Here is a 23,235-nt window from a genome sequence, read left to right on the forward strand (position 1 = left end):
AAAGGGATAATTTTTATATTTAATTGTTACGAGGAGGGAGATCTTAAGCTGACACACTCAATTTATGCCGTAAAATAATTAATTTACGATGAAATAGTGTGCAACCCACCTCTCTGTTCTTTTTAAACTCTGCGTTTGTACTAAAGTAGTTTTAGGGAATTAAATAAGTTCTTACACATTTCTGGGGGCCAAGCTAAGGCACCGAGGTATCTGTTTCCTTCCAATACAGAACGTATGGCTGCTCTAATACGTGCAACTATGTAGAAAATGGATATATTTTTAAAGTAAGTACGACCTGAATGTGGTCCTCCTTGCATTACCTCATCTCAGACGTCGATATTTTTCTATACGGTTAAGGATATTCACAGTAAAATGTCGTGGTTTAAAATTGAAGAGAAGTACCGGTTGCGGACAATCGAAAGAACCGGTTCCTATCGTTTGAAATATTCCGGAATGTTTACTAAATCAAATGATCTACACTCACCGCAATGAAGCCAACATAATAAAAGAGTCAGCTGGATTAAATATCATCCATTCTCCATCCACTTAGCATTCACTTTTGCGGATGTCGGCTAAAGGTCGTGGAAGCAGTTGAAGGCTGAGAGAGAACTTGTCGTGCGCTATTTCGGTCATTCGCGCAGGGTTCAAGCTCTTCTTGGGCCGAACTCGGAAGCTGATCACAAGTGATTGGGCATGAGAAAATGTTGACCCCGTCCTCGGAGCCGCGGACCCCGGAGTCATGAAGATTAATCGCTCAACATGTCTTCGGCAAATGTCCGCGGGTTACAAACCTGGGTCGGTATCGACCTCCCCGTAAATTCGGACTGACTTAGCAACAGAAGGGAATTGCAGTTACTTAACCGCGCAAAAATTTCCAAGGAATGCAAGTTCATCATCACCCTGCCCCCTCCGCAATAGTGGCCTCTCCGATCTTTCCCTTCGCCCGGCTCTGCGGCGCACTCCGGTTCGCAAGTGAAGAGGTCCTGGAGGATGCGTAGGTTCTGCGGGTGGATAGAGGGGGTGGCTGTTGCGAGTGCGGTAATTGTCTCGCATCTTGAGGCGAGAGCGGTACGCAGTCGTGCGAGACCGAGCGTATGGAAGTGGCGGGGTGCTCGCCAGGCGGGAGTGGAAGGGATGCGTGAAGAGTAATCCTTGCATATCACTTTTACGTTGCGTCACCCACACACTTACCTCCGTTCCACGCCTCCGGTGGCGTCCGGAAGAAACGGGATACTACGATGACGCCCCTTGGGTGCGAGCATTGTGCTGAGATATGAATGAATGCCGAGCATCGGGTTTCACTCTGCGTAGGTTTTCCGGAGAACTATTCATATATTCTAGTCATTCTCTTGAGAAACATGCATTTAAAAGTTGACATGGTTTAGTTATCCTAAAAAGATTAGACTGAATGAATACTTGGTAATTTTTTCAGATGACTTTGGCATCTCTCCGAACACTACTAGGAGAATGTTTTCTGCTCCTGTGCCAAGTATTTGTCCCAGGAAATTAATTGCTGTATTTTCCCATCGATAACGCGCGGGTTATCTACACAAAACTGTTCAGATGATCGAAAAAATGACGATGCGCGTTTTGTAATGAAACACACACACTCACACACACACACACACATATATATATATATATATATGTATGTATATACAGATGCACAACATCTATACACGTTCAAGATAACTGTGAAGCCTTGGAGGCGCGGTATCTATGCAAATTCATGATAACTACCAAGTTCTGGGTGCGCGTTATACATAAGTTGGGCGTTATCGATGGGGAAATACGGTATTTGACGTGAAATGAGTAAATTACCGATGTTATGGTCAATATTTTTCAGATCAAGATAGAGTAATTTTTAATCAATTATTGATTGTCTAGAAATTAGAATTGAGAAGCCCTCTGTTCACATGAAACATATATGTACTCGCATGTTCAGAGTATACTACCTTGATCAAAAATTTCCCGGAATTTATTCAGAAAATTAAAAATACAAGTTTATTCATCTAAATCTATATTGTCCCCTTCAAAGTAATCCCCATCGACTGCAACACACTTATGCCAGCGCTTGATCCAATCCTCGAAACATTTTTTATATTCGGTTTTCGGTATGTCCATCAGTGCTTCCTGCGATTTTTCCATTACTTCCTCTCGGCTGCTAAAACGCGTTCCCCGTAATGGTTTTTTAACTCGATTGAACAGAAAGAAGTCACAGGGAGCCAAATCAGGTGAATTCGGTGGCTGTTGGATGGTATTTGTTGCATTTTTCGTCAAAAAATTACGAATAATGATAGCACTGTGCGACGGTGCGTTATCATGGTGCAAAATCCACGAGTTTTCTGCCCACATTTCTGGTCTCTTTCGGCGAATTGCTTCACGCAAACGTCTCATAACGCCCAAATAATACTCTTTGTTTACTGTCTGGCCTTCTGGCAAAAATTCATGATGCACTACACCGTTGTAATCCATGAAAACCGTCAGCATTGCCTTCTTTTTTGACTGAAAACGACGTGGTTTTTTTGGTCTCGGCTCATTTGGTGAACGCCATTCACTTGCCCGATGTCTGGATTGCGTGTCGTACTCATAAACCCACGTCTCGTCTCCAGTAATGATCCTTTTGATGAATGTGGGATCGGATTCAGCCTCGCAAATCATGTCTTTTGCGACGTCAACACGGTCTCTTTTTTGCATGAAATTGAGGTCTTTTGGAACCAACTTTGCTGCTACACGACGGAAACCCAAATCATTAACCACAATGTCTTGGGCGGAGCCATAGGCAATGTCCAAGTCCTCCGCTATTTCTCTGATGGTTAATTTGCGGTTATTGACCAACATTTCTTTTACTTTATCAATTTTTTCACCGACTTTCGATGTCGATGGTCTGCCACTGCGTTCATCATCTTCGATTGACTCACGACCACTTCTGAACCGCTCGTGCCACTGGTAAACGACCGTTTTTTTTAGAGAATCGTTGCCGAAACACTTTTCCAACATTTCCAACGTCCGTGCGCCACTAAATCCGTTTTTTACGCAAAATTTAATACAAGTTCGTTGTTGCAAATTTAAATCCATTTCTGAAATTGTAAAAAAAATCGCCAACACACACAGAGATAGATGTACTCTTGGCTACGTAACTTTTGCAAATGTCAAGTTATGACACTAAGATTTAAAGGGAATATCAACAACAGATGTACCAATTTAACAAAAAAAACAGAACTCAAATCGGAACGATGGGAGCGCCACACGGTGGTTATTCCGGGAACTTTTTGAACAAGGTAGTAAGTCAGCTAATACCCTTAAATATTTGATATCCAAAATGCTGGTTTGTTTAATTCATTATATATTTGCACGATTTGGTTGTAGAATATCAGATTTCCTGATTATTGAGAAATGTGAAACCCTCAAAAAATTACCTCATTGTACTGTAATGGTTGGTCAATTCTTAAATCACATGGAAAACTTTGTTTTAAATAAAATCTGCATATTAGTTAACCTCTGCCCAGGGTAAAATATGGAGTAACTCACACCAAAAAGGAATTCATATGTACCAAAAAATAAAAAAGCTGCTGGATTAATTAATCTGCCTTTTGATTAATTAACCTGCCCTTTGATTAATAGTTTCCATTTGCATGATGCTTAAAATTCTGACTGATGAGGTGTAGGGGCATTCCAACGGCATCATGTTATGAATTGTAATGATTCAGGAGTGATTTCATAAGAGGAGGAGAAAGGATATTGAGCCAAACTTTACCCTAAAATTGAACACAAATGCTTGGCAGTGTGTTTTTCCTGAAGATGCCAGCAGATTCATTTTTTGCCAGTGTTAAAAATTGTGTGACAGGCAACATTTGCTGTTGTTCTACCTTAAACAAGTACAATGCATGGTATTCTGTAAGTGGGTGCTCTCAATTTCTGCTTTTTCTCTCACTTTCAATGCTCATATTTTTAATCTTCTTGCCCTCTCAGAAAAAAATATTCTTTATAAAGTTATTATTGTTTCACTTGTAAATAAAGAGTTTGTTAATTCTGTTATGGTGATGAGAAAGTCATCTGTCATGCTTGAAATTAATATCTATCGAATGAAAGAGTGATTTCGAGTGTCACTTCAAGGCATAATACTATGTAAAAATCAATTTTTTTCTCTCAGTAATAATTTATAATGTGTACCATAATTTTTGTTGTGCTTTAACTTTGTTGTTTACTTCAGTTGTTGGAATATGTTTCTAGATGCCTGAAAAACTTCGAGATGGCATGACTGGTTATAAGGATCGAAACCGCAGAAGATTTAGTTTACCAACTGCTGGTCGGTATATGGATACAGCAAAATCACAAGACTCAAGGAGATCATCAATAGCATCAGTTTGCTCTACATCTTGTAAGATGGCCCTTTCCAAGCCAGTAATTAATTTTTGATTTCATTTGACTGAATGAAGTGGTATTATTTATACAAATATGCCATAAGTGTTGTCTGAATGGACAATAATGAATGAAGTGTGAGGTGGTACATTTGTCATAGTTGAATCAAATAAATAGTTTGACAACGATTATTAAAAAAAATAATGTACCATGGAGAGGTTTCCTAATTTTGTACTTTGCAGTCTCTCATCTATTTTCTTGGTTTTTTCCTTGTCTCTATTATCTCTTGTTAAAATTGTGTAACCTAGCCATGGTTAATTAGGGGAGGAAGTAGGATAAGACTTATTTTCTATTTGATAATATCCATATGCTGCACTGTGTAAAGGTGAATCATTGCATATTACTACTATAGAAATTAAATTTATGTACTTCTTTCTGTGTATACTTTTAATTAATAGTAATTTGTGTATGGATTTAAGTCCAGTTCTAAGCTGAAGGCCAAGATATGTTTGTTATCATAATTTATTTCTATTAGCAGTATATTATTTTTCTATGTCATTATAACACCAATTTTGTCATTAATGCCTCTCATTTCAGCTTCTTACACTGGTAGTAGCTCAGATGATGATGATGTATCTCCAAGGGAAAAAATCCAGAAGAACTCCAAAGGATTTTCTGACTTTAGTGTCAAAAGTATCAAACAGCATGCATTTGGACGAAGAGAGATTGAAATTGCTGAGCAAGGTAATAAAGTAGTTGATGCTGGGGAAGGAATATTGAAGAAAGACATGATGAAGGCGGCTGTGTTAATGGTACATCCTCGTGGATGTTGTTGGAAAATAGAATGTTGCTTGCGTGTGGCATCTTTTGATGTAGGCTCTTCATCTTTTGAGAAGCTTGCCTTGTATGTTTTTAGAGTCATACTTTTTTAGCAGCACTAAAACCATGCACTATGTAGCTTTTCCTTAAATTACCTCTGTTACTGGATTAGAACTTTTGTGCTATTTGCCCACTATCTTCTGCACTGAGCCATGATTTTGAGCAGAAGGTAGCTGTATTTAATATCTACCAATTAACCTGTCATTGTTTTCTTTGGATAAAATGTAATGGATTTAGCCTTATGATTTTTGTTGATAATTTGTCACTCTGCACTGTAGATATACTACATTATTGTATATAGTTAGTACGAGGTCTGTCCAGAAAGTATCCAGCTTTGCAATATTTTGAGAAAAATAGCCTAACTAGAAAAATGAGATTGTAGTCCTCTTCGAAGTACTCCCCTTGGGACCTTTAACACTTATCCCAACATCTCTTTTACTTTTCAAAATAATCAGCTAAGTCCTTTTTCAAAATTTTCATCACCTTCCTTGCTGCATTCTCCTTTATCTTATGAACTAAATGAAATCTGTGCCCTTTCAGTATCATTTTAGCTTCAGAAAAAGCCAGAAGTTGCAGGGGCCTATATCAGGACTGTGGGTTATGGTAGCCCTGGGGTAGAGTGTTGGACCACTGACCGGAGGGGCCCGGGTTCGATTCCCGGGCAAGGCACTCTGGGCGCCAGCAGCTCCACCCAAGCTATGTGATTTTTCGGGTACCAGGTCTTCCTGGGAAACCATGACTGGCACAGGGAAAGGAACTGGCCCCCCTACCCCGATGTGTGAATTTCACATACCGTCGGGCTTAGTACTGGGTGAACTCTACCATCACCTACCAAACCGACCTTTGGGTTGATTACTGTGTTTATGGTTTTTTTATATCAGGACTGTAGGGTGACTGAGTGACATGTGTGCTACTATGTTTCATTAGGAAATCCTGTGCCACATGTGATGAATCGACTGGTGCATTGCCATGGTAAAGGTGCCAGTCACCACCAGAATTATTAAGCTACACGTCTCATGCCAATATCTTCTGTTAAAATCAAAGAGGCAGTTTATGGAATCCCTAAATCTTTTTCTAAATTGTACACTGTTGATCGTCAATTTTTGATGATTGCAGCTCGCATGCAATTGGCATTTTCAGGGGTAGATACTTTCCAGACAGACCCCGTATATTTCACAGTATCCAATGCATATTTATAGCCTATTTTTTTTCATATAGAGCAGGATTATAACTGTGATTATACTTCATATCATTCTGATACATCTAATGACGTAGATTGAATAAAATGCTTGAATTGGCAGAGGTTTTTTTTGTGAATTATTTTCTGGTATGCACCTACCTACATATTTGAATTTTGTTGTTTTTTGTTCAGGCTCCAACTAAATCATACTTTTGTTGAGTTGATAATGTTAGGATTTAAAGAGAAATTTTGAAATTTGATTTTCTTTGTATGTATTCTCATGAGTCTTTTCATTACAGAAATGCCAGGGATAATGGCACTTAGAAGCAGAGCTGGTGATGACAAGCCATTAAAAGGTGCCAAGATTGTAGGATGCACCCACGTCAATGCACAAACTGCTGTAAGTCCTTAAAAATGGAAAAAGATGCTAAATAAAATTAAGTTATGAAAAGAAATCATCGGCCAATAAAATATGGCAATGTGATTATCAGCGTGGTCATGCTATGAATCCGGAATGCATAGTATGCTGTTTATTAGTCACCAGATTGTTTAATGATTTGGAATTAATCTCATTCCTTGAATATAAGAATTTAGTAAACATGCCATGAGTACTAGTAACCCACTCAGCACTATAGATTCCTGGGACTACCTTCCTTAATCTCAATTTTCCAAACCCATCATGGATCATAATGGGTTGTCACTAGGTGTTCTAAGAAATATCTTCCTCCTCCATAAGAAATTCTAAGAAATCCCCTCCTCAATCCTGTGGGAATCCTGAGAGACACTCGATAAGGTCTAGGCAATCAGTTATTGTGCCTAATTTTGTCAGTAATAGCAATAATTAGCTTCTTCTTATTTTTTCATGCATATGTTTCTATTGAGCATTGTGTTTCCTTATGGGAATATGTATCTAGTTTGATTCATGAGTTGTGACATGAATGGAAGTTAATGCCTCTTAGTTTCAATGAGAAAATTTTTTAGACATCTTGAAAGATTCCATGACCTAGAAAACACTAGTATTCAGAGCAGCATCTCTAGCACATATACTCATGTAAATATAGTCATGATAAATGGTGGAGGTGTTTTCGTCTTTAGAAAATTTGTGAATACATGTTTGTGATGATTTTGAAACCTTTTTCACAGGCAGAGATATTGCAGGGTGACTAATGGTTTCTTGAAATCTCAACCATTTTCAGCTTAACTTCTTGCTTTGAAACACTTGGGAGTGTTATTAAATTAAATTCAGTGTTACAGAGTTGTCTTGTTTATGATGACCATCACAACTTAGTTATAAAACTTGAATCGGAACCACAAACTCAAACCCACCCTTTCAAGTAATTTCTGTGAGTTTATGTTTCAAAATCTACCTAGTTTCTTTCTATAATTTTCCTCTTTCTATTAAAAACGTATCACATGTTGCAATGTTTCATGCTGCTTTCATGTTCTATATTTCACACACATCTCTATGCACATGCATTGCCGCATCAAACCCTCAGATTGGAATTAATTCCAGAGGTGTCAGTTAACCTACAAATACTATTGCCAAAAATACATTAATAACCTGTCTACTTGTGTGGTATATTATGGCAAAAAATTGCAATTACTAATAGGTTTCCCTGGCTGTATACATGATGTTTTTGAGTGAATGCCTTGAATACTGTTGTATTTTTATTTGTTCTTTACCCATTGTGGTCACACCTCCCCTCCCAGCAACCCCCATTAACTACATGCTAGGAGGTGTGACTACAACGAGCTAACCAAGAGTTAAAGTAAAAATGGGGAATAGCTGCAAATAGGAGTGGAAGTAAGTTTGAATAACTTTTCTAACAAGATGCACATCAAAGGTTTTGTTAATATATGATTGAAAAATGTTCTAGTGCAGTAGTTTGACCAAATTATCTGAGTTTGTTCGTAAGGATCATATAACCTTAATTTTAATAAATTTGTGAATCTACATATTCATCCTAAATGACATATTAGTTTAGATTTTTTAGCTGATATGATTCTATTTTGCCTAGTTAAAATGAGTAATAAAAAATCTGATATTTATTTTTTCCAAATGCGGTTGAATTTAAACATTTTTTTTTTAGTTACAGATTTTATTCAGTATGTAATTTAATGGAAAAATGGATTATTAATTCAATGGAATATCATTCTGCTGTTTTCAAGATATTCTACTCTTTATTTCTTGCATTCTTATTTTTGAAATTCTTTTTCAGATATTATCATTGCAAACCATACAATTTAATAAAATAATAATTTTAACATGATGATCATTAGGGTTGGCATATACATTTATTTTCCTACTTTTAATCATTGGTTTATCTCATTAGACTTTGTAGCATGATTTATTACATTGTGTTCTTTCTGTTCCATGTTGCAGGTACTCATCGAAACATTGGCCAAGTTGGGTGCTCATGTCAGATGGGCCGCTTGTAACATATACTCAACTCAGGTAATTTTGCTGCTCAAGTTTGATTGGCATAAGAAATATAGTTTTTTCTTAAAACATGTGCCATATTAAGTACTCCCTAACTTAATGGGTGTTTTTTTTAATCGAGGTTTATTACATAATGATTTACCACTTTATATATCTGCTAGCATAAATTTGCCAATGGACTGATTATTCCATAGATTTTTTTACTAATAATTGGGTTCATAAAATTAAGTCGTAAACCACTCAAAACAAGAGGAACAACATTTTCTGCAAAATTAAGAAAAATATATATTACAAATCCAATAGGTACTTTAATGACATTTAAAATCTTGATTTTTTTTTAATATTGCAATTTGAATTAATATTTTCATGATATGATTTCACTTCTAATTAACATTTTTGACTAGGGAGATAGTTTCTATGCTTTGTATATTGAAATCCATTCATGAAAATGCTATTCATTTACATTTGATTCAAATCTAAAGCTAAAAATGATACCTAAGCGTGTGGATACCTACCTGCCTACCAACACATGCTTATAATTAATTATTACTTAATTAACAACCAATTCATTCATAAAATTTCTAGAAATGCTAAAATGCTAGAAATACCAAAATTTGTGACTTGCCAAACTAATCAAACAAAACAAATCAAAACGGAAAAAGTAATTGGCAAATTCAAAAGTCAAGAAGGTAACATTCAAGGTGGTTGTTAAAGTGTTAATATTGTTCAAAATCCTAGTACATTGGCTGAGACAAAATATAGCAAAGTCAGCCACAATGAGGGGATACATTTTTTTGTGAGGGGCAAATCAGAGAGAGAGTGTGACAGTATGTGACCTCTAAGGATGGGATGTGCCGACTTACTCTGCAGGTTCTTTTCTACAGGGAACACACAATGAAACCCCTTTTAGGTGAGATAACAGCTCTCAATTTTTGTCAAATTTGATAAATTTTTCTGCAAATTTGTTTTCTAAGTCTCTTTATGTTCTTTCTGGGATACCCCATTGTGTATTGAGTATCTTAATACATTTATATGCTTTTGGTAAGTTTTTCAAATGAGAATAGGATTTCGTTTTTTAGTTTTGTGACAATTCAATTTATTGGCCATTTCCAATTGCCCATCAGTCATTAAATTAGTGAAAAGAATATTCCTATATCTCGCATTCAATTAGTGAACTCAGAAATGCCTATATTTTTCTAATGCCTCTTTGAAAGGCACTTTTCACTATATTTGTTAAAGAGTGCAATGTCATGCCGTAAAATGTTTAAATCGAGTGTTGTATTTTTTCTAGGAAAAGTATGCCTACTTTTAGTATGTTTTGAAGCAGCAAGGTAATTGTTAGAAAGGCAATTTAAAATATGAAAAGGAAGTTCTTTGCAGTATCCTTCCTAAACCAAGCTATGTAGGTTGCCCTTACAAAGTTCTTCCCATTTTATCTTAAAATAAATTAAAATTTAGTGGTAGAATAAATTACCTTTACCTTAGCCTACATCAGATTAAACTTATATTTTAAGGGAATGCAAGGGACTGAATGATATTGCTTATAATAACTGTTATGTATTATATCTCTTCCATGTCGCAATTTGCTTCATGTACTGTCACTGTCTCTTCCACACTCTCACGCATGTACACATTTGCAGAGGTCTTAAAAATAATTAAGTTTAATGTAAGTTGTGAATTGTAGTATGTAAAAATCAGTAGGAATATTGACCAACAATATTTTTAAAATAATAGACCATAGTTTTTGGCATGAGAATTCAGCTTCTGCTTATTCATTTGGTGTTAATACATTTTTGTTCCAATAAGAAGTATCTCTGCTGCAGTGACAGTTTTTATCATGATTTATTTTGATCATGAAATGTATAATTTCCTGCTGCATACAATAGCCAATATTTTGCTCTAACTATTCTCAATATAAATGAGTTTTTGAAAATACATGAATCTGTGTTTTTTTCAATTAATTGCAATAATATCACCTTAGAAAATAAGTAATATGGCATATCTTGTGCTATTAATTTACTACATGCCATGTATGCATTCACATTCACTAGACCTGCTTTAACCTAATTTTTCATCCGTTTTCATTCAAAATAAGTAGCAGATGTTATCACTAATCTTGAGAATTTTGAAGAGAAGAATGAGAGCGAGAGTTAGTCACCCTCTTTCCGTGGTTGCATTTAAGTGTGTAGCTTGAGGTACAAGCTAGGGCAAACATTTCTATAAAATATGTTCCTTTTTTATTGTATTAATTAGCCTGAAACAGTACTGAATCGAGTTTATTATTGCTGTTCTTCATTTTTCAGAATGATGTTGCTGCTGCTCTAGCTGAAGCAGGTAAGCCTGTCATCTGCTGATTAGCTTATCTGCTATAAATACTGTCAGTTGGTGTAATAAATAGTAACTCATTATGCTTTTTTAGGGTTTCCAATTTTCTCATGGCGTGGGGAAACTGAGGAGGATTTTTGGTGGTGCATAGACAAGTGTGTAAATGCAGAGAATTGGCAGCCAAATATGATTTTGGATGATGGAGGGGATGCCACTCACCTAATGCTCAAAAAGTACCCTGCCATGTTTAAAATGATTAAAGGTATGTGTGGAGAAGTATTTAAAGTTATAATGGTTCCAAAAGTTAAATGATCATTAATCAAATCAATAACTTGCTTTCTTGAATATATTCGTAATGTATCCTGTGTGGTAACATTTTTGCTTCTCATCTCATTGACCACACGAGTTTTTCTCCGAATCGATATAAATTCTCTAGATGTGCAAAATGGGAGACTCTCTTGCTCTTTATTTATTAATAACTGAAATGTGTCTGTTTGAATGCTGAACCTTTTTCTTTTTCATATGTATAATAAGGTTTGAACATTGTTTGTTTTGAGCTCCCATAGAAATGAACTGTCATATTTTGCTATACAATATATCTTTTCTATGTAATAAAATCTATAGATTAATTTTCCAAAGGTATACAGATTGAATTCATGGATAGTCAAACTCTGACCTTAATAGAGTTATTGTACTTTCAGAAACCTCTCACCTTCACCATCTTCAACCATCTTTATCAAGTCCCCGTCCCCCTCATCTTTTCATTGGGCAAGCTTTTAACTCTTTATCTGAACACTTCCATTCTTAAAAGGGTGTATTCAGGAAGGTAATAGGAAGTATTCAGATCCTCACTCTTAACTTTTCATTTGTCACTTATGTAGAAGTCTGCTGTCCATCTTCATATTTGTGTGACTACATTGAGAACAGGATCTGTCTAGAGATTTTTCAGGCAGTACAGACCTAAAAAACAAGTTAATAGTCAGGATGTTCATGTAGTACTTCTTTGCCACTGTACCTTCCTTCCAGGGAAAGGGCTAATGGCTATTTATCTTATTCTCCACTAACCACCCTCTCTCTCTGATTATCCATCTTCCATCACTGCACGTCCCAAAACTTTCGTACACTTTTTTAATAGATTGTGAGGGCCTAACTTTAACTAAATTTAATTGTTGCAATGTATAGTGAGTTAGTTGCTTTGTGCCATCTTAATGATGAGCCTATGAAAAGGTATACTTTTAACTTTTATCGTAATGTAAAATTTGAATGGCTGTGTTTGTATTGTCTGTCTTTTGTTACTTGCCATTTCCTTTTTTTTATATACTGTGCCTCAATATATTTCGCTTAAGATGGACCATTTACCACTACGTACAGATGGAAGAGTAATCTCTTGGGCCAAAAATTTCATTGAAGGTCGAACACAAAGGGTCAAATTTGGAGAGGTGTATTCTGAAAAAATGAGGGTAAAATCGGAAGGCCCATAAGGAAGCTTTCTTGGCCCACTCTTGTTTTTAATCTATATCGATGATCTCCTGTAAAATATTAAATCTCGGATAAGACTTTTTGTGGACGACTGCATTATCTACAGGAAAGTGGAGAGTGACAGCAATGTACTGCAAAGGGTGACAAATAATGGGATGGATATTAATGTCAGAAAATGTCATTCCTAGCAGTGATAGCTGTAAGTACTGAAGTGTATATTTAGCCAAGGATTTAGGGTGAGGGCTAAACGAGGAATACATTGTTGCAAAAGCTTTCAAAACTCTGCATTGGCCGATGAGAAACCTCAAAGGGAGCAAAGGAGCAACTAAGGAAAGGGTGTATAAGACCCAGGTAAGACCAATTTTAGAGTACTCATCACTTGTATGGGACCTGCACGAAGAAGGACATATTAAAAAACTGGAGAAGGTACAAAGAAAGGCTGCCAGATATGTACTGGGGAAGTATAGGAGGATGATGAGTGTGACTCAAATGTTAAAAATGCTGGGCTGGGAACCTTTACAAAGTAGAAGAAAAATAAGCAGACTTTGTGGAATGTTCCGCAATCTGAATTGGAAGAAAGCTTGGGCAGAACTAAGGAAAGAGGTGGAAATCCAAATTTTATAGGGAGGAATGATCACAAATTCAAGATAAAATGCCGGCCACAAAGAACAAATAAAAAAATTTTGATTTCTTAATAAAACAAATATTGATTGGAACAGTTTACTTACAAAACTATTCAAGCCCTTTCCTAACAGGGTAAATACTTTTAAGCAAAGATGTGAATAACTAATATAATAGTTTTATTGATATTGTGTGTAAAATTGTATATGTATAACAGCTTAGTTTTGATTTTTTTCCTTTTTGATTGGGAAACTGGTGTTAATGAGATGAGAATTTTTTTTGTGTTAGAGATTGGTGTTTGGAAGTTTACTTTTAATTGTATTGTTTTTTTCTGACTGAGTTTATTCATTATCTTTTGTGATATTGATTGAATTTGAGATGTCATGTTATTTTTCCAAGGCGTTTGATAGTAGTACTTGGGACTTGTGTGCCACCTGACATTGTCTATCTGCATATTTGATTTTTTATAATAATATATTTATTAATATGTGTATACAATTTTCCCAATAAAGGCATAGTGGAAGAAAGTGTGACTGGGGTCCACCGACTATACCAATTGTCCAAAGCTGGAAAATTGACAGTACCTGCCATGAATGTAAATGATACGGTGACAAAAACTAAATTTGATAACTTGTACAGTTGCAGAGAGTCAATCATCGATAGGTAGGTACAATTTCTCCATTTTTAATTAATATTAATTTTGTAACCTTTCTTTATAGGAGATTTTTCTATGTTCTAGGACTAATTTTGATTTTTCTTTCAATAATTCATTATGAAATATTTCAATTGTCAACAAAAACTACCTGTTTGTAAATGAATATCTTGTTTTTTGCTGCCTGGGAAAAAAATTACTCAGAAAAATGTCAAACTAATACCCAAAACCCTATGTAAAATGACCTCAAAAATCTGCAATTATTTTACTAGGCAAATTAAAATTATTCTTTTCCTACATTATCAGATGAAAAACTGAAGGCTTTTTTGTCCATGAAGTAGGTACTATAATTGTGTGAAAGACTTTTTTGATGATGAAATGTAAAGATCGTTCATGCCTAGGGTTGTATCTTCCCGTCTGTGATCTTCACCTAATGAACATATGTGTCATTGTATTTCATAAGTACCTTAATGCATCATGTAGTGAAATTGCCTGGTGAAATTTGACTTGCCAGAGATTAGCTTTTATAATCAGTGGACAGGAATGAAATTATTATTATTACATAATGTGATAAAATATTTTTATCCTCAGCTTGAAACGTTCCACTGACATAATGTTTGGGGGAAAGCAAGTTGTTCTCTGTGGATATGGTGAAGTAGGAAAAGGCTGTTCCCAGGCATTGAAGGGCCTTGGCTGTGTTGTATACATCACAGAAATAGATCCTATTTGTGCCCTACAAGCCTGGTAGGTACATGAAATGAATCCTTGATGTTTTTTAGATCCTTCAAGTGTATTCTTAACAATTTTTTAAAAATATGCACCTTTGTTTTTTCAACAATGACAGCATGGATGGATTCAGAGTGGTTAAGCTCAATGAGGTTATCCGCAATGTTGATATAGTTGTGTCTGCCACAGGAAACAAAAATGTTGTGACCCGTGAACACATGGATAAAATGAAGAATGGCTGTGTCGTATGTAACATGGGGCATTCAAATACTGAAATTGATGTTGTAAGTAACTTATTATCATGGATTATTTTACTAACTCTATTATTGTTAATAGTTAGTTTAAAATACTATGTGCAATACCTGAGATGACCTAACCCAGTTGGATCATTAAAAAAATCTTTTGAAAACTGTTCTCATGATAAAATCCTAATCAGATTAATCCTGAACTTCTTAATACTTGTGTAAGCTATGAATTCATCAATATAGCCTTTCAAATTTTCTACCATATGAAAGAATTAGTTCAGATTATGAGTACCTACCATACATGAGGCATGTAGAATCATAATTGCTACCAGTATGAAAAATAATTGACAGCATGCCCATCTCTCTCAGGAAAAATCTCAAGAGTTACTGTGAGATATCCATTAAAAACATTCAGGCTGGGTGGTATAGCTAGGATGATATGGTTAGGGGATCCAACTGATTTATGCAGTAAAAAATAAATATTGAAATATAAGGGCAGAAAAAATTGGTGAAGTTTAATGTAATAATTATTAGCACATTTTTCTTTAATAACATTCTTATTTCTTCCTGTACCATTGAAGGATAAAGAATTTGTGCATGCAGAAACATGTTTAAGAGTATATCAGTGCACATTTGTATTTCTTAAAGGTCAATTTTATCTCTTAAGTGGTGCCTAATTGTATAGGATGGTTAGTGTAGTAATTATATTTCTTTTGTCAATGTACATTAGTTAAATGTCAAATTCCCCCACGAATGCACTAGTTCAGCATAAAAGTTAAATTTCCAGTTTCAACCAAAGTATATGTATATGCTTGTATTTTTGAATACTTCGGATAGTGGCAGGATTCTTGTGAGTGGGATGTATTTAGTAATATATGCAAGAGGGAGGAGGAAATGTGGAGGGGGTCCAACGGGAAGTGGGAGAAGGATGGGGCAGAAGTTAGGGGGGAACCTAGGGTGTTGGGCTTGGTTGCCCTGGCTAGTTATCAATTATTTCCTTGCCACCAACTTTAAAAGGGGATTGGTTAAGTTGCTAAGACTTTGCCGCTAAATTTGATAGTGGTTCTCACAATATTGTGTTAATTTATGCCATTGATGTAAAGGTGATTATTTATTTGTTCCTTGGGGATGGATCAACGTGAATCATTTCCCCATCAGTTGTTTTACCACCACACACTTGCACCAGTAATGTATGACAGCAAATCCACCCAATGGTGACCCTAGGCATGCCTTTGAAATTGTCTTGGTGGAGGAGGATATTTTTATGACAAAATTATAAAAAACTGTCGCAGTGAACTTGAGGATGGTTTAATAGGCAACAGTGGAGCACATCTTGTACTAAGCCCAACAGTGTGTGCATTTCCCAGGAGGTTCCAGTGTGCAAAAAATCACATGGCTTGGGAAAAACTGAGGATTTCAGGGTCACCAGGAATCAAACCTTAGCCCTCTAATCTGTTGCTAATCAGCGTATCCTTTAGGCTATCTTGCGTCTTGGAAAATTGTACATGTATCCCCAGTTTAAAGAATCCCCACAAAGCTAAAGCACTAGAGTACTGTGTACTGTGATTGCTGAGAAAACCAAGCCAGAGGGTTTGCTAGGAGAAGTAACTAAGTCTACTGGTAGGCTTCATTTTCTATTACTTGTTAGAATCTTGTATTTTGAAGATTCAGTCAATTTTGGCTTACTACCTGCTCAAGTATATGGCATCAATATTATGAACAATTGCTGTATTTTTATATTTTAGTCAGGAAACTCTGCATCAGGTTATAGGTAATGAGTTATTTTGTGAGTGAGCTGTTTTGTTATCAATAGTTAGTTATTTTGTGATCTAGTAATTGCATGTAAATCATTAATAGATATTTGATAATGAAAGCGGTGCATAATTTTTATTTTCCTGGCACTTAATGTAAGCACCTAAATTCAGTTATGATGATATTTTATTTATAGCATACGTGGATAATGCCATTCCTTTGAAATGTGAGGATTTCATTTTACGAGGGTCATCCGGAAAGTAGTACCCGTTCGTGAAATAAAGACACAAAAGTAAATATTAACAAACATAAAAAATTTTATTTGAAAGAGGATACTTTAAACTACTTCTCAACATAATCTCCAAGCAAATTAAGGCATTTGTCATAACGTGTGACAAGTTTCTGTATTCCTGCTGCATAGTCCTTCGCCGCCAGCTCATTGAGATACGCGAGGGACCCATCTTGCACAAATTTTTGCATAATGCAGATGGTGTTTAACAATTTCATGAACAATTGTTCGAGAAACATTGGGAAAATGCTCACAGATGTCATCAATTGTGACGCGCCGATCGTTCCTCACGAATTCGTCAACTGAGCTCACCAGTTGGTCTGTAATGACAGACGGTCTCCCCGAACGCTCATCGTCGTGTGTGTTCCCCCTCCCCATGTTGAAGTTGCGACACCACCGCCGAACAGACGACTCGTCCATTACATTGTCTCCATACACCTCCTTTAATTGGCGATGAATATCACATGGGCGAACGTTTCTTGCATTGAGGAATTTAATCACTGCCCTCACTTCACAACTGGCGGCGTTCTCAATTTTTTTAAACATTGTAAACAATCACAGAAACAACACAGGCAATGCTAGCGTCACGCAACTTGGCTCAGAGAAGGCAGACAAGCCACTGAAGCTATCTGACCTCGTCCAGCGGCTACTCGCGTCGTCAGCACTTCATGCGGCACGAACGGGTACTACTTTCCGGATGACCCTCGTATATTGGTCTATAAGGTGACCTCAGTGTCCCTAAATGTGTTTAGATTTTCCTTAATGTTTAATTGGTCTGAATGCATGGGTCACATGCTCTGGGCTTAGAGTAACCAAACTGTTAAAGAATGTCAGGAGATTGAGGAAAAAATTACTTGCAATAAGATTACTTAAGTTTTGTCATGCTAGAGCATGCAAAACCTTTTATGACACCAGTTTGTTAATAGTGGTTTAACAATTATTTGTATAAAGTCAAGCACTAAGTCAGTCAGAAGTCATGACATAACTCATTATTGCATGGTATAGTTTTTCTCCATCTAAGAAATAGAGAAATTTAATCCTAATGCATTGATTCTGCAATTTTTTTTGTTTTAGGCATAATTTTTGTGGTCATTAATTACTAATAATCGTTTTTATTGATATGTCTGAATTTTTTGCCTTATGATTACAGAATAGCTTGAGAACCCCTGACTTGACCTGGGAGAAAGTTAGGTCTCAAGTGGATCATGTGATTTGGCCTGATGGAAAACGGATTATTTTACTTGCTGAAGGGCGCTTAGTAAATTTGAGTTGTTCCAGCCTTCCTTCCTTTGTTGTGTCTATCACTGCTGCAACACAGGTAATTTTTGTTTGTATTATAGAAAAAAACTTAAAATTGATGATTGATCTACTGATAGCCTGGAAAGAGTGTATAATAATAATTGATATAGCCAGCATGATAAAACAGACTTACATGTACATATATGCACACTAAGATTGCAGTAATATTAGTACTGCACTTTGGCAAAATGCATAACTCATAAAAATTGATATTATAAAGCCAAATGGTGTGTAAATATTTTACCACAAAATTTCCCTTAAAAGGTTAAACTGTTTCAGGGATATGAAGTTAATACTTATCTAAAATATCGTGAGCGAATTGACCTGTTATTTTATCACTAAGCAGTTCACAAAACCAGAATTTAAAAAATCATTGATGAGGAAACTCAGTGAAGACATCTCTTGCTCCATTGCAATCATCCAGAGAGATTGCCTCAGAATTGGCTAGTCCTACAGGGCCTCAGCTGCAAATGCACCAAACTTACTATGGCTCAAGGATTTTACAAGTCCCCTGCAAACTTCAAAATGTTCTTATACCCACCTTTCACTCAGTGTTGAAATTTATTCCTCTCCATAGTAGTAGGTCTTTGAGGTCTAAAACTGGTTTACAAGTATTTCCTTTATTCCTATCTGTAAAAGCTTCCTCTGCTTGCTAAAATTTCTAATAATTTCAAATGCCTCCTCTTATATGAATTGATGACGAAATATTCCCTCTGTAATTTTTTTATGAAATTTGTCCATCAACATAGTCCATCAAGTTGCCCGAGTGCAAGTGGTGCCAGAGTGAACATGAGTCCATTGATATCCATGTTTAGGAAGACTTGTTCATTTATTTCCATTATTCTATGCCCCTCTATAAGTAATATATGGTCATACTTTTGATAATTATTGCAAATAGATTTTAGATGTGATTTTATTGTTAATTTAATTTTCTATTGCAGGCTCTTGCCCTGATAGAGCTGTTCAATGCTCCTCATGTTCGATATAAATCAGATGTTTACCTACTGCCAAAAAAAATGGGTATGTTGATGAAGTTATATACTTCTTAAATACAGCGGAAGTTCAAAATGGACGCCCTCTGATTTCATTCTGTGAACCTCTCAAAAGTAGCTTATCAATAAAAGAGTGGTCTAATCACGGTGCTAGACTTATCAAGTTTTAGAGGCATTTCATTCCTTATAAGAATTAAATTATTATATCACAATGCCAATGCCTCAAACTCATAATGTTATTTAAATTCTGCTTGTAGTATAAATCTCAAAATCATGGGTGAAATACTTGTGTACCTTTTATCATGGACAGTATATATGTTCATATTTAATGGAAACCTTAATTTCAGATGAGTATGTTGCCAGCCTTCACCTACCAACATTTGATGCCCATCTCACTGAGCTCTCTGACGAGCAGGCCAAGTATATGGGATTGAATAAAGCTGGGCCATTTAAGCCAAATTACTACAGGTAAAATTTTTGCCTTAATCAAGTTTTTATTGTTCTCTGTTCAATATTCAGCATAATTAAAGTTTATGAAGCATTGATGCTGCACTATGTATTTCCCTCAGTCTCATAATGATTATATCAATCTGTACGCGTGTAGCTGTAATTAAACATAACTACCTCATTGAATAAATCAGTTAACATACAAATACGTATGTACAAATATGCATAGAGGTGTTAGGTGTTTAATTCCAGGCCACGCCTAAAATGCATTTTGTCTGTATTTTTGTGCTTGAGATAAAATTCTACTCTTTATGTGTGCTTAAATAATATACAAAATTTTAAATGCAGATGTATATACTGTTAATTCACCACCATGAGTACTTTTTGCGACAACTATCCACATAATGATTGTTAAAACTGTGGATAGTTAAAGTAGAAATCACTCATCATGGTGAATAAAGAGTCTATACATATATGTTTATAATTTTTTACAAGGATTAATATTTATTGTAGATTATTAGGCTTAATTATTTTTAGTTTGAATTGAAAATGTAAACTCTAAACTGCTCAGGACTTGCTGAGCTGCAAGACTTACTGAGGAGGTAGATATCTTTAGCAATCAGTGGTTAAGTTGAAAGTGTTTGATCTATCGACTGATATTTGAATGAAGACAATTCCCGAAGCCTATTTTTAAAAATGGTTAAAATGCTGTAATTCTGTTATTTTGGTCAACTGGGTGAATTGATAGGGAGGTGTTGCAAGGAGAGTACATTCCCAATCATGTTTGTACAGATTATCTGTGCTATTCTCTTCCTAGCACCTCAAAATTTTAATAAAATTTCATTTGTAAAGATGTATAAATGTTTTGTACTTCGATAAACTTTTTTAATATAAGTTTGAAATGCCTGGGCTTTTTAAAAAGTTTTCAAATTCACAAAATAAAAAGTTGGCGCTCGCATTTAATGTTTTAGTTCAAAATTTTTGTACTATTTGTGCTTTCCTAGTATCATTTCCTACGCATTCATTAGCCCACGCATTCATAAGAATTCCATATTTTCTTTTAATCTTAGTAAATACATAGCTTTACTATGAAACAAATAAGTCATTAACTAACTGCATTGCATAATTTTAATCGCTATCGATTGATGAATATGAATCCGTATCAGCTATCCTTTTCAGTATTCATTCCTCACCAGTTATTTTTTTTTCCTAACTACATGATTGGTTTAGCTTTCTAAGGGAAGTACATGCTGCTATTCATTTGATGGTTCTGTGTTCTTGTAAACCATAATTCTTCTTTTAAAATATCTGGTTGAAAAATGGAAAAAAATGTGCCTTCCATTGCTAAAAAGTGCCAATGAATCACAAGGAATCGAAAAGGAGAGTCTGTGTGTATCCATTTATATCAAAGCCATGTTTTCTATATGTTTTGGTTATCAATATTTTTCAATTACAAGTTACCATCCGTCGGATGGGATGTTAAGCTGCGGACCCCTTGGCACCTTTCGTTAAGAGTAGGCTAATGCTGACTCCGGGTTTCTCTCTGCCCTTCATCCTTTCCTGTCCATCCATAATGGCACAAATGACCTCAGCTGTCAGTCGTCTCCCCTAAATACAGCTACTGTGATCATTCACCCATTAGCATCAATAATTGAAAGTTCACTGTATGGGTCTATCAAACACTAGATCATGGAGAAGATGCCTGTATTGAAGCAGGTACCATGATGAAGTGATATGATTTTGACCAACTAAAGCCATTACTGTACCGAGTCAGAATGTGGGGTGGTCACTCCTAATTCCATGCACATAGAAAGAAACTTTTTTCAGGGATGGAAATTAAAATATGTTGTCTGAATTGGATTTCATCCCATTAGTGTAGCCTACCTGATTAAGCCAATTAGTAATTTCAGTGACTGCATGTTGCTGAATAAGAATTTAGATAACTTAAGCCATATATATTCAGATTTGAACATACTTTTAACCTCTAATTTACCTATTCAATACCTTTATATTGCCATATTGTCCACATAACTTGACTATTGCTTGCAGTACTTGGATATTGTGATTTTATTCTGACTTAATGCTAGGATGTATCTTACGAGTGTTGTCTGAAAAGATTCTGACCTTAACATAAATATGGCAGTACTCTACAACAAGTTGGGGAATGTGTTTGTGAATGTATTGAAAGGTACTCACTAAACTTTCAGCCACTTTGGACCCTCAGTTGTTGTTTTGCAATCGTTTGAGTGAGTCCTTGTGAGAGTTTTGGTCAAAATGGAAAAAATGAATAATGTACTGTCATTAAATATTTGTTTTTGATAGGCAATACACCCACACAAATCAAAGACAAGTTGGACAATGTGTATTGGGACTCTACAGCACCATTTAAGATCATGAAATTTTGAGTAGCTAAATTTAAGCATGTTCTTACCAGCTTGGTTGATGATGAGTGTTAGGAATGGCTAATAACTGCAACAACCACTGATAAAATCGAAATAGTTCACCAAATGGTACTCGATAATCATTGAATTAAGGTTCGAGAGATAGTAGAGGGAATGCGCTTATCCAAAGAATGCATTTGGCATATATTGACCAAAGAATTGGACATATGTAATCTTTCAGCACGTTGGGTGCCATGTTTACTCGCTTTCAACCAAAGGCACATTCAATTAAGCATTTTCAAGGCCCTGTTGGAGCAGTTTAAGCAAAGCTAGTCAGATTTTTTGTGTCGAGTCATGACTGAAGATGAAAGGTAGACTCACCCTTACACTCCTAATACAAAAGAACAGTCAAAACAGTGGGCTGCAAAGGGTGAACCTGTTCCAATAAAGCAAAGATGGTTCCATCTGCCGGGAAGGTGATGGCGACTGTTTTTGGGATAGTCATGGAATTGTGTTCATCGGCTATTTTCAAAACTGTGAAACAATAACAAGAGAGTATTATGCATCATTCTTTGACAAGCTGAAGGAAGAAATTTCAAAAAAACCACTGCATTTGAAGAAGAATTAAGCACTTTTCCATCAGGACAACACACCTGCTCATGCTTCAGCAGTTGCCATGGCTTAAATTCACAAACTGCGCTTCGAATTGGTTGGCCGCTCACTGTATTCACCCCTGGTGACTTTTTCCCATTTCCTAACCTTAGAGTGTTCTTATGAGGACAGAGGTTTTCATCAGGCAAGGAGGTTATCCCATACAGAAGTATCTATTTTGCAGATAAAGACATTAACTGCTGTTTGGAAGAGTTTAAAAAGTTAGAGATCGCTGGATAAAGTGTATGGTATTCAAAGGAGATTATTTGAAAAATATAAATAAATTTAAGAAAAAGTCTCATTTATTTGTTAGGTTGGAATCTTTTCACCCTACCCTCATAGTTACAACATTTAATGCAATGAGAAAATGGCATTATATAGTCAAACCTCTTCTGAAGGAATACAACTTTATCAAATTCTAAATGTTGCAAGGTGACATGAAATTCATACAGTTTGTATTCAGAATTCATATAAGCTTTGTTCTACCGTGAATCCTATGTACTCAATTTTTTTGT

The 23,235-nt window shown here is 35.7% G+C and overlaps 1 protein-coding gene across 7 annotated transcripts in view; it reads left to right on the forward strand.

Annotated features, from left to right (window-relative positions):
• LOC139685756 (adenosylhomocysteinase-like 1) overlaps nucleotides 1-23,235 on the forward strand; it is a 186,070-nt gene that overhangs the window by 161,211 nt on the left and 1,624 nt on the right. For 5 of the 7 annotated variants that reach the window (XM_071582825.1, XM_071582829.1, XM_071582830.1 and 2 more), the window contains 11 exons: nucleotides 4,960-5,106; nucleotides 6,721-6,821; nucleotides 8,805-8,876; nucleotides 11,165-11,195; nucleotides 11,281-11,448; nucleotides 13,799-13,949; nucleotides 14,530-14,682; nucleotides 14,783-14,948; nucleotides 18,101-18,268; nucleotides 19,191-19,269; nucleotides 19,589-19,709. In XM_071582825.1, the coding sequence (XP_071438926.1) occupies nucleotides 4,960-5,106; nucleotides 6,721-6,821; nucleotides 8,805-8,876; nucleotides 11,165-11,195; nucleotides 11,281-11,448; nucleotides 13,799-13,949; nucleotides 14,530-14,682; nucleotides 14,783-14,948; nucleotides 18,101-18,268; nucleotides 19,191-19,269; nucleotides 19,589-19,709 (1,357 nt within the window). Of the gene's footprint in view, nucleotides 1-4,233; nucleotides 4,382-4,959; nucleotides 5,107-6,720; nucleotides 6,822-8,804; nucleotides 8,877-11,164; nucleotides 11,196-11,280; nucleotides 11,449-13,798; nucleotides 13,950-14,529; nucleotides 14,683-14,782; nucleotides 14,949-18,100; nucleotides 18,269-19,190; nucleotides 19,270-19,588; nucleotides 19,710-23,235 lie in introns of all 7 variants that reach the window. The other 2 variants (XM_071582827.1, XM_071582828.1) reach the window with 1 other exon arrangement.

This window comes from Hetaerina americana, unplaced genomic scaffold, assembly GCF_022747635.1.
Source record: "Hetaerina americana unplaced genomic scaffold, ioHetAmer1.1.p SCAF_12, whole genome shotgun sequence".
NCBI lineage: Eukaryota > Metazoa > Arthropoda > Insecta > Odonata > Calopterygidae > Hetaerina > Hetaerina americana.